This window comes from Girardinichthys multiradiatus, chromosome X (genome assembly GCF_021462225.1).
Source record: "Girardinichthys multiradiatus isolate DD_20200921_A chromosome X, DD_fGirMul_XY1, whole genome shotgun sequence".
Classification (NCBI taxonomy): Eukaryota; Metazoa; Chordata; class Actinopteri; order Cyprinodontiformes; family Goodeidae; genus Girardinichthys; species Girardinichthys multiradiatus.
Genome location: NC_061817.1, coordinates 17601113 through 17613141, shown reverse-complemented (window position 1 = coordinate 17613141; position 12029 = coordinate 17601113). Strand labels below are relative to the sequence as shown.

At 41.6% G+C, this 12029-nt stretch overlaps 1 protein-coding gene across 3 annotated transcripts in view; it reads right to left on the bottom strand.

Moving 5' to 3' along the window:
• Positions 1-10282: 10282 nt before the first annotated feature.
• LOC124862937 overlaps positions 10283-12029 on the bottom strand; it is a 294054-nt gene continuing 292307 nt past the window's right edge. For 2 of the 3 annotated variants that reach the window (XM_047357154.1, XM_047357152.1), the window contains 4 exons: positions 11684-12013; positions 11276-11593; positions 10914-11201; positions 10556-10813 (listed from right to left, as the gene is read on the bottom strand). In XM_047357154.1, coding sequence (XP_047213110.1) covers positions 10575-10813; positions 10914-11201; positions 11276-11593; positions 11684-12013 — 1175 coding nt within the window. In that variant the 3' untranslated portion in view covers positions 10556-10574. The other variant, XM_047357153.1, reaches the window with a different exon arrangement.

The window sequence follows — 12029 nt, the reverse complement described above, 5'->3', positions numbered from 1 at the left end:
AGATCAGGGATAAAGTTGTGGAGAAGTTTAAAGCAGACTTAGGCTATAAAAAGATTTCCCAAACTTTGAACATCTCATGGAGCACTGTTCAATCCATCATCCAGAAATGGAAAGAGAATGGCACAACTGTAAACCTACTGAGACAAGGCCGTCAACCTAAACTTACAGGCCGAACAAGGAGAGGACTGATCAGAGATGCAGCCAAGAGACCCATGGTGACTCTGGATGAACTGCAGAGATCCACAGCTCAGGTGGGGGAATCTGTCCACAGGACAACTATTAGTTGTGCACTGCATAAATCTGGTCTTTATGGAAGAGTCGCAAAAAGAAAACCATTGTTAAAATAAAACCAAAAGAAGTCTCACTTGCAGTTTGCCAGTAGCTATGTTGGGGACATAGCAAACATGTGGAAGAAGCTGCTTTGGTCAGACGAGACCAAAATTTAACTTTTTGCCCAAAATGTAAAACGTTATGTGTGGCGGAGAACTAACACTGCACAGCAGTCTAAACACACCATCCCCACTGTCAAGTATGGTAGTGGCAGTATCATGCTCTGGTGTGCTTCTCTTCAGCAGAGACAGGGAAGGTAGTCAGAGTTGATGGGAAGATGGATAGAGGCAAATACAAGACAATCTTAGAAGAAAATCTATAGGAGTCTGCAAAAGACTTGAGACTGGGGCAGAGGTTCACCTTCCAGCAGGACAGCGACCCTAAACATAAAGCCAGGGCTTCAATGGAAGGATTTAAAACAAAACATATTAATGTGTTAGAATGGCCCAGTCAAAGTCCAGACCTAAACTTGGGAAAAAGCTGTGGAAAAGTTTACGTTAGGGATATGATAAATAACAATTTCCTATATGCTTTAAACATCTCTCATAGCACTGTTCAATTCATCAACAGAAAATGCAAACAGTACAGCTGCAAACCTACCAAATCAGGGTTTTCATGAGTGGTGCACTACAAATCTTTTGCAAGAGGAAAATCACTGTCAAAAGAAAGCCATAGGAACTTCTGTTTTCACAAGTATTTAGAGGTTCAGCAGACATGTGGAAGAAGTTGATTTGGTCAGATTAGATCAAAACAGTTTTTTTTGCCCCACATCCAAAACATATTTAGTAGAACACTAACAATGCAAATCAGTCAGATCATATAATCTCTATCACAAAACATGGGGGTATCTTGCATGACTTTAAATTGTCTGCCTTAAACTTCAGTCAAAACAGCAGCTGTCATCTTTGGACCAGAGTGAATCATTTATTCTGGGTGGCATTAATTTAGTCTCGGGTAATAAACTAAAGAACCTGAACATGAACTGTTATTCGAATCCCATATAAAAACAAGTTTCTAGAACATCATTCTTTCACCTCCGGACATTGCCAAGTTTAGAAGTATCCTGTCCAAGAGTAATGCAAAAAATCTAATCCATGCATTTGTTACTTCAAGGCAGGACTGCTGCATTTCTTTACAATCAGGATGTCCAACAAATGCAGTTAAAAGCCTTTAAAACTCTACAGCAGTGTTCTGGTAAAAATTAAAAAGAGACATCATATTTCTCCATTTTTAGCTTTCTTCATTTGCTCCCGGTTAAATCCAGAACAGAATCTAAAGTTATCCATCTTACATATCAAACCCTTAATATTCTAGCTCCACCATATGTCAGACATTTGATATGTTCCTAACAGAGCACTTTGCCTCAGACTGCAGGTTTCTAGAGTTTCTAAAAGTAGTAAATGATGCAGATCTTTTAGTTATCAGGGTTCTCTTCTGTAGAACCAGTTCCCATTTTTGAACAAAGGCAGACACCCTGTCTATATTTATAAATAGGCTTAAATCTTTCTTTTTTGAAAGCCCATATTTAGGATGGCTTAGGTTACTTTCAGCAATTATCTGTAGTTTTTATAGGTTTAGAGTTGAATATAATAGAATAGCTCCTCCTTAAACCCCCACCTTAACGTGGTTTGAGTGCTCAAATTATCCTAGAGGCTATGTTGTCTGGGGCTTAAAATCCCCTGGTAGGGTGTCCCATGGCAAACAAGCTCTGGGTGATGGGTCAGACAAAGACCGGCTAAATGACCACCACAAAATCGAGGCACTTGACTTCCCCCTGTACTGCGGAGCCGGGGTCCCATGGGCGTGATTGGGAGAAATGGCCTCCCCGATCTGAATCCGAGTGGTGTTTCATTATTGGACTTCTGTGCTAGTCACAGATTGTACATAATGAACACCATGTTTAAGCATAAGGGTGTTCATCAGTGCACTTGGCACCAGGGTATCCTAGGCAGGAGGTCGATGATTGACTTTGTTCTTGTGTCTTCATACACTTGGGTGAAGAGAGGGGCCGAGCTATCCACTGATCATTACCTGGTGGTGAGTTGGATCCGCTGGAAGAGAAGAAAGCCGCACAGACTTGGCAGGCCGAAGCGTATAGTGAGGTTCTGCTGGGAACATTTGGCGGAGCCCTGGTCCAGGGATGGATTCAACTCCCACCTGTGGGAGAGCTTTGACCAGATTCAGGGGGGCGTTGAAGACATAGAGTCCGAGTGGACCATGTTCTCCGCATTTATTTTTGATGCTGCCGCCCATAGCTGTGGCTGTAAGGTCTGCGGTGCCTGTCCCGGGGGCAATACCCGAACCCCGTGGTGGAAATCGGCAGTAAGGGATGCTGTCAAGCTGAAGAAGGATTGCCATCGGCTGTGTTATACTTGTGGCACTTCTGAGGCGGCTGACGGGTGCCATGAGGCCAAGCGTGCCGCGGCCTTGGCTGTGGCAGTGGCAAAAACCCGGGCCTGGGAGGAGTTCGGTGAGGCCATGGAGAAGGACTACCGGTTGGCATTGAAGCGATTCTGGAAAACCGTCCGGCGCCTCAGGAGGGGGAAGCAGTGCTTTGTCAACACTATTTACAGTGGGGATAGGAGGCTGCTGACCTCGACTGGGGACATGGAAGGAGTACTTCGAGGATCTCCTCAATCCTGCCATCATGCATTCCCTGGTGAAAACAGAGGCTGGCGACTCGGGGTTGGACTCTTTCATCACCCAGGCTGAAGTCACCGAGGTGGTTAAAAAGCTCCGCGGTGGCAGGGCTTCAGGGGTGGATGAGATCCGCCCTGAGTACCTTAAGTCTCTGGATGTTGTAGGGCTGTCATGGTTGACAGGCCTCTTCAACATTGCGTGGCGGTCAGGGACAGTGCCTCTGGACTGGCAGACTGGGGTGGTGGTCCCCCTTCAGAATGGTGACCGGAGGGTGTGTTCCAACTACAGGGGGATCACACTCCTCAGCCTCCCTGGTAAGGCCTACGCCAGGGTATAGGATAGAGGAGTCCAGAAGATTGTCGAACCTCGGTTTCAGGAGGAGCAGTGTGGTTTTCATCCCAGCCATGGAAGACCTGACCAGCTCTACACCCTCTGCAGGGTACTCAAGGGTTTATAAAGGTTTGCCCAGCTAGTCCACATGTGTTTTGTGGACCTGGAGAAGGCATTCGACTGTGTCCCTTATTTGAGGCCATCTGGTCTCTGTACGGTCCTGTTCATAGCTTTTATGGACAGGATTTCTAGGCGCAGCCAAGGGCCAGAGGGGGTCTGGTTTGGGGACCAGTGGAGTTCGTCTCTTCTTTTGCAGATGACGTGGTCCTGCTGGCCCCCTTAAGCCAAGACCTACAGCATGCACTGGGGGGGGTTCGCAGCCAAGTGTGAAGCAGCTGGGATGAAGATCAGCTCCTCCAAGTCTGAGGCCATGGTTCATGATCAGAAAAGGGTGGCTTGTCCTCTTCAGGTTGGAGGGGAGTTCCTGGCTCAAGTCGAGGAGTTCAAGTATTTTGGGGTCTTGTTCATGAGTGAGGGGAGAAAGGAGTGGGAGATTGACAGACGGAGAGGTACAGCTGCCGCAGTAATGGGACGCTGTGCCGGTCCATTATGGTGAAGAGAGAGCTGAGCCAAAAAGAGAAGCTCTCAATTTACCGATCGGTCTACGTTCCTACCCTCACCTATGGGCATGAACTTTGGGTCAAGAACAAGATCCTGGATACAAGCAGCTGAAATGAGCTCTTTCCATAGGGTGGCTGGGCACTCCCTTAGAGATAGGGCTCGGAGTAGAGCCGCTCTCCTCCACATCGAGACGAGCCAGTTGAGGTGGCACAGGCGTCTGTACCTGAAGCCTCCTAGACACCTCCCTCGGGAGGTGTTCAAGGCATGTCCCACCGGGAGGAGGCCCAGGGGACGGCCCAGGACACGCTGGAGGGACTATTTCTCTTGGCTGGCCTGGGAATGCCTTGGGCTCCCCCCGGAGGAGCTGGAGGAGGTGTCTGGGAAGAGGGAAGTCTGGGTGTCTATACTGCGTCTGCTGCCCCCGCGACCCAGTCCCAGATCAAGCGGAAGATGACGAGTACGAGTAGAATAGAATATAATAGAATACCTTTACTGTTATACAAGTGTACAATGACATTAGGCTGCTGGATGACATACTAACTACTCTTTCTTATTCTGCTAAATTCTCCTACTTCTCTCTGATTTTGCATAATCTGTTATTTCAGTGTCTAACTTTCTCCTTGCTTTTTTTTCTCTTTTTATTGAAGCTACAGCAGGCCTGGTGTTCTCTTTTGCTGAAATGCCTTCCTGAGGGGGGCTTTGGCTGATCTACTGCTGCCAATAAATAAATGCCTTCTTCCTTTAGATGATACATACAGTATAGTATGTCTTTGTCTTTTTGTGTTTAACCCTGTCTCTCTCTGAAACAGAGCAATAGAATGAGCTTTTGTTGTGACTAACTGTGTGTGCTAGCGTTCATCCTATAAACTTTAAAACTCCCTCAGAGCTTATTCAATTCAATTCAGTTTATTTATATAGCAACAATTCACAACACACATTGTCTCAAGGCATTTCACAAAGTCAGGTACATACATTCCAATTAATCATAACCATTGAACAGTGCAGTCAGATTCAGTTATTTATTCAAAACTGGATAAAAAGTTCCTGGGTGTCTATGTTTGTTGGTTTTCCTAAACCACTAAATGAACTACTGCTGCCAGTGCTCCTGAGTTTTTACATGAATGCTCTGTCATCTCAAAACTGTTCACAGTGAGCCAGGTTCTGCTAGAGATTTCTTCCTGTTAAAGGGGAGTTCTCCTTTCTACTGACGTTCCATGCATGCTCAGTACAATTGGCTGGATTTCCTTAAATAGGTCACTTTCTTTTACTTTACAAATTTGAACAATAAATCCTCTGGTTTCCTCCCACAGTCCAAAATATGACCGCCAGGTTAATTGGTCTCTCTAAATTGTCCTTATGTATGAGTGTGTCCATTTATGGGTGTTTGTCCTGTGTGTCTCTATGTTGCCCTGTGATAGACTGGCGAATTGTCCGTGGTGTGCACCACCTCTCCCCCAGTGAACGCTAGAGATAGGCTCTAGCACCGCAAGATCCTTCAAGCTTAAGCTGGTATAGAAAGTGAATGAATGGATGAATAATGAACTGAACTTGACTGCATTGTTTTATAACTAGAATCAAATTGGAATATAATTGACTTTGAATCTGTCTCCAGGATTGATTGAGGTGAATGTTTCTGTATATAAATTGAATGTTTCGTTTCTGTAAAGTGCCTGGAGGAGACATTGGTTGTGAATTGGCATTATATAAATAAACTACGGTAAATTGAATTTCTGCATCATACTGCGCTGATGTTTGTCATTGGCAGGAACAAGGAAAGTGGTCAAAGTTGATAAGAAGTTGGATATAGCTAGACACAAGGTAATCATTGAACAAAACCTACTGATGGCTTCACCTTTTAGCAGGGTATCGCTGAACATACAGCCAGATGTTCATTGGAATGATTTAGATAAAAGCATTTTAATGTGTTTGAAAAGCCCAATTGTAGTCTTTTCACAGAAAGTTGCTTTGCTTTATTTTTTTATGCTTTAAGTTCTTTCTTGCTGGTATCATACACAATTACGAAATGTTTTCACGCTCTTGGAATACTTTGGCATAAGGAAGAAATATTTGCAATCTACAAAATAAACAGAGATAATACTAACCACACTAATAATGCAAACAATGCTAATGGCATTAATCTTTACTTAAAGTTAAAAAAAACAGTTGGCAAAATCTTACTATTTTATTTTTTTCACATTATCTGACCAAAAGATTAAACTGTATTATAGGCTGACAGTGTTTTTCCTTGTATTATTTCACGTAAAATAATAAATGGAACATTTTTGTTTGGTACACAAAAAGAATTAATGTTGTGTTGCATGGAAAATTGCAGACTAATACTTTTCTCCGCTCTTTCTATTTTTCGCAAAAGAAGTGGGTATCTCTTATGCAAATAATCACAAAGCAAGCATCATGGAAGAGCTGGACAATATATTGAGATTTTTAACATGATAGAAATGACACTATTGCTAATCTACAGGGAAACTGAAACACCTGTCATTTTAGTGTGGGAGGTTTCAAGGCTAAATTGGACCAGCCTGGTAGCCAGTCTTCATTGATTGCACATTGCACCAGTAAGAGCAGAGTGTGAAGGTTCAATTAGCAGGGTAAGAGCACAGTTTTGCTCAAAATATTGAAATGCACACAACATTATGGGTGACATACCAGAGTTCAAAAGAGGACAAATTGTTGGTACACGCCTTGCTGGCGCATCTGTGACCAAGACAGCAAGTCTTTGTGATGGATCAAGAGCCACGGTATCCAGGGTGATGTCAGCATACCACCAAGAAGGACGAACCACATCCAACAGGATTAACTGTGGACGCAAGAGGAAGCTGTCTGAAAGGGATGTTCAGGTGCTAACCCAGATTGTATCCAAAAAACATAAAACCACGGCTGTCCAAATCACGGCAGAATTAAATGTGCACCTCAACTCTCCCGTTTCCACCAGAACTGTCCGTCGGGAGCTCCACAGGGTCAATATACACGGAGGGCTGCTATAGCCAAACCTTTGGTCACTCCTGCTAATGCCAAACGTCGGTTTCAATGGTGCAAGGAGCGCAAATCTTGGGCTGTGGACAATGTGAAACATGTATTGTTCTCTGATGAGTCCACCTTTACTGTTTTCCCCACATCTGGGAGAGTTACGGTGTGGAGAAGCCCCAAAGAAGCGTATCCCGCAGACTGTTGCATGCCCAGAGTGAAGCATGGGGGTGGATCAGTGATGGTTTGGGCTGCCATATCATGGCATTCCCTTGGCCCAATACTTGTGCTAGATGGGCGCGTCACTGCCAAGGACTACCGAACCATTCTTGAGGACCATGTGCATCAGTGGTTCAAACATTGTATCCTGAAGGCGGTGCCGTGTATCAGGAAGACAATGCACCAATACACACAGCAAGACTGGTGAAAGATTGGTTTGATGAACATGAAAGTGAAGTTGAACATCTCCCATGGCCTGCACAGTCACCAGATCTAAATATTATTGAGCCACTTTGGGGTGTTTTGGAGGAGCGAGTCAGGAAACGTTTTCCTCCACCTGTATCACGTAGTGACCTGGTCACTATCCTGCAAGAAGAATGGCTTAAAATCCCTCTGACTGCTGTGCAGGACTTGTATATGTCATTCCCAAGACAAATTGACGCTGTATTGGCCGCAAAAGGAGGCCCTACACCATACTAATAAATTATTGTGGTCTAAAACCAGGTGTTTCAGTTTCATTGTCCAACCCCTGTATATAGCAATCTTTAACAGTGTGCAAGAAATGTATTTCCAGCAGGGGTAATCTTTTGCGTTCTCACTCTGCTCCCATGAAGCTGTAATAAATGTTACAACCACTAGATGACTCTGTTACAATGAATTTTAAGTACAGGGTTTAGACAAAATGTCAGTCCAAATTACTGCTCTGTAGTTAAACTCATAGACCTGTTTGTTTTGAAGAAGTACCAATATTGCAATTAGAAAATAACAAGTGTAAGAGCATTATTTAGACTTTTTCCATCCTTATATTTTAAGCCAATTTTGAATGGTCTACTGTATTGATATATATTTCTATAGAGCAATGTAAGTTTACAGACAGCTTAAAATTTACATTTGTTCTTGTGTTTCAGTGCAAAAAAATATCCATGAGATCTATGAGGATTTTCTAACTACATGGCTTCTGTGTTGAAAGTTGAAACAAAGTTGAATGTAGAGCTTTGTCGCCATCTCGTGGACAATTTGATCAGATAGATAGATAGATAGATAGATAGATAGAGAATGCACTGTGATAAAAATAATATGAGTATGAGCTTATTTTGCTCAGCAGTGTGCTTCAGATTATGACATCATCAGACATTTAAGAGGATGTGTGAAAAATCTGAACATTTAAAGTGACCAAGCTTCATTGTCCCCTTTTTTTCAATGTGTTGCTTTACTTTCAGGTAATACTCTTCATACAACGTGACTGACATTGTTGCCTTTGTGCAAAGATACTTGCTACGTTCACAGCCTATCAGGAACACAAACTCTACCAGATCAATAAAGCAGCCTATAGTAAAACTAGATATTCCTAGTGTCATTTATCCTCGATGCAAACAGAACCTCTTGGACTGGTGCCAGCAGAACCACCTCCTGATCAATGCTAGGGAAACTAAGGAGCTGGTGGTGGATTTAAGCAGGTGCAGACCCACCACACTGACAGTGGTGAACATCCAGGGAACTGACATTGAGAGAGTGGACTCTTATAAATACCTGGGTATTCACCTAAACACTAAACTGGACTGGAGTCACAAGACTGATGCTGTTTACAGGAAGGATCAGAGCAGACTCAACCTGCTAAGGAGACTGAGATCTTTTGGAGTACAGAGGGCACTCCTTAAGACCTTTTTGACTCTCTGCTGGCATCAACCATCTTCTATGGTGTAGTATGTAGTAGTATGAATACTCTTACAAGCCACTGTACAGCTGAGAGGAAGCAGTTAGAGAATGCCCCCTCGACCCAGTGCAGGTGGAGGGAGACAGAAGGACTCTAGCAAAAATAACATCACTGTTGGACAGTGTCTCCCACCTCATGCATGATGCTGTTATAGAAGTGGAGAGCTCCTTCAGTGAAAGACTTCAACATCCTAGGCGCACAAAGGAGCATTATCTCAAGTCCTTCCTCCCAGCAGTTGTTAGACTTTTTAACCATTACAGTTTCCAACAAGCTCAATAAGTGTTCACATCCCAGCTGTTATTTGCACAGATTTTCTATTTTTTTGTAAATAGTGTGGTGTTGTTTTTCTGATGTACATTTACAACTACCCTTTTTGTAAATTTTCAAATCAACCTACTCAGCTGTACATTTCATTAATATGAGTGTTATTTTTAATAGCTGTGCAGTATTTCTTTTTTTATGTTGTAATTTGTTTTCATTCACTGCTCAGTCTACTCTGACTTTTTGATCTTTATAGTTGTGTTTTTACATTTGTGTGTACCTGTATGCTTCCATTTGCCTTTTATGTTACTGCAGACACCTGAATTTCTCCACTGTGGGGCAAAAAAGGGTATTTCTCCTCTGTTTTATTCTAGAAATTTAAACACATACTGTGCATGTGTCTATGAAAACAAAACATTTCTTTTAGTTTTTAGTAAATTTACATTTGTTGCTGTGTTTCAGTGCAAAAAATATTGATTTTAAGACAAAAGAAATATTGGTCAACTTTGTTTGTTACAATAATAAAGTTGTAATAGTTATTGCTCAAAAAAACTTGACTATTCATTTTAACATGGAAAAAGACTATGGTCAAATGTATTCAAATCAAGAATTTATTTTAACCTTCCTTTCATGACTTCTTTCCCCACGTTGACCAATGATGCATATTGGGTAATCTTTGGCGTTCTCACTCTGCTCCTATGAAGCTGTAATAAATGTTACAACCACTAGATGACTCTGTTACAATGAATTTTAAGTACAGGGTTTAGACAAAATGTCAGTCCAAATTACTGCTCTGTAGTTAAACTCGTAGACCTGTTTGTTTTGAAGAAGTACCAATATTGCAATTAGAAAATAACAAGTGTAAGAGCATTATTTAGACTTTTTCCATCCTTATATTTTAAGCCAATTTTGAATGGTCTACTGTATTGATATATATTTCTATAGAGCAATGTAAGTTTACAGACAGCTTAAAATTTACATTTGTTCTTGTGTTTCAGTGCAATAAAATATCCATGAGATCTATGAGGATTTTCTAACTACATGGCTTCTGTGTTGAAAGTTGAAACAAAGTTGAATGTAGAGCTTTGTCGCCATCTCGTGGACAATTTGATCAGATAGATAGATAGATAGATAGATAGATAGATAGATAGAAGGAAATGTAAAGATAAATTAATTAAAGCCCTCTGCAGTCTCATTAGCTTTATTTATCTTTAAGGCACTTAAATACATCCCACACCAAATACATAACAGAAACATAATGAAAATGTTATTATAAACTAGACCAGAAAATATAAAAGAAAAAACAAACAAATTAGCAAAAGAAAAAAAGAATCATTCTAAAAAAAAAAACTAAAATAAACAAAGAAAATAAAATACATTTAATAAAAACATCAAAAAATTAAAACCTCATCCAGTAATATGAAATTTGTCCTTTGACTGTCATTATTTGGTCTGAAAGTACAAGAAAAGAAAACTGTTATACTTTCTTTGAAAGAGATTTACATTTTAATTCAAAATTATAAAAAGCAGTGGGTGCAACAGCAGTGTAGTTGCTGCTGAATCTTACCTTACTGATGAGGACAACAAGAGAAAATATGATGGTGAAGAGAAAAAAGCAGAGGAAAGTTAACGCCATAGCCCAGGTTTCCTTCAGGGCATCTTGACTCACGTCAGTGTCCTTGAGAGCATCAAAGAAGTTACAATGCTCCAGTGTGTCTGTAAAAACATTGATTAGTTTGATTAGTTTTCATATTATACTGACTTTAGAAAATCTGACCCACTTACTTTTTAATACGTTAATATGTAGCTTACATACCTGGTTTGGACATATTCACTGATAGGGTGGCACCCTCATGCGTCACCTTGCAGGTGAGAATCACGCCTGGTAAGGAGTCAATTGGGGACAGGCGAACGCAACTTTGAATGCTGAATTTTCCATCCTGACCTAAGTAGGGCTTGGTTGTGTTATATTCCATCGGCTCTGTGGTTTTACTGCGGAACCAAGTGATATTAATGGATGGTGGGCTGAAGCCTGAGACCAGACACACTAGTTCGTTTTCTCCCTGGAGCAAGATGGCTGAAGGTTTGGTGTAGGTCACAGAGGCTGGGAGAATAATTATTTGTTTATAATAAAATGTAGAAGAAAATATGAATTCTGAAAAGTTATTGTTAGCTTACCAAACACATCACTAATGCTGGTTTTAACTGGAGTCTCAGATGATTCATGTCTAACAACACAAGAGTATGTCGACATATTGTCCTCAGCCTTAGTTACATTTATTCTGCTACTCATTGAAAAATAGCTTGTTGCTGGTTCTTTCCATGAAGGACTGTTAATATAGAGAGATGCTGGGAGTCGTTGGCCATTCTCTTCCCACTGAACTATGATGTCAGATGGGAAAAATCCTGAAACTAAGCAAGTAAGCGTGACAGTCCCAAACGTATACAGTTCAGTCAATGTTGGTTTCACTATCCTCAGAACTGGTTTTGACAGGTCTGGAATTGTACACACAAAAAAGACAGAAATGAATGTTAAGCTACATCTACAACAACCATGGCAAACAATCCTTTCAGTGTTTATCAAACCTGTACTTTTGCTGATATGGTCTTCATAACCTTTGTTGGAACACAGATGTTTTCCCTCACAAGACACTTGCTTATTTGAGTACCAGTCCTTCGCTGACACGTTAAGGAAGCTGTGTAAAGTTTCTGTCCCGTTGCTGTGATTTACAGGTTTTTCTGTATGGATGTGACTTGAAGAAGATGGGTGACCATCTACTTTCCAGGTTATGGAGAAATCCCTAAGACTAGTGCCAACAAAAAGACACATAACAGTCACCTGTTCCCTGTTTTGAAGCTCCTCTAGTGCAGGTCTATGAACATAGATGGCGGCCTCATGAGAAGATCTTGGGGTGACTAAGGGAAAAAGAGA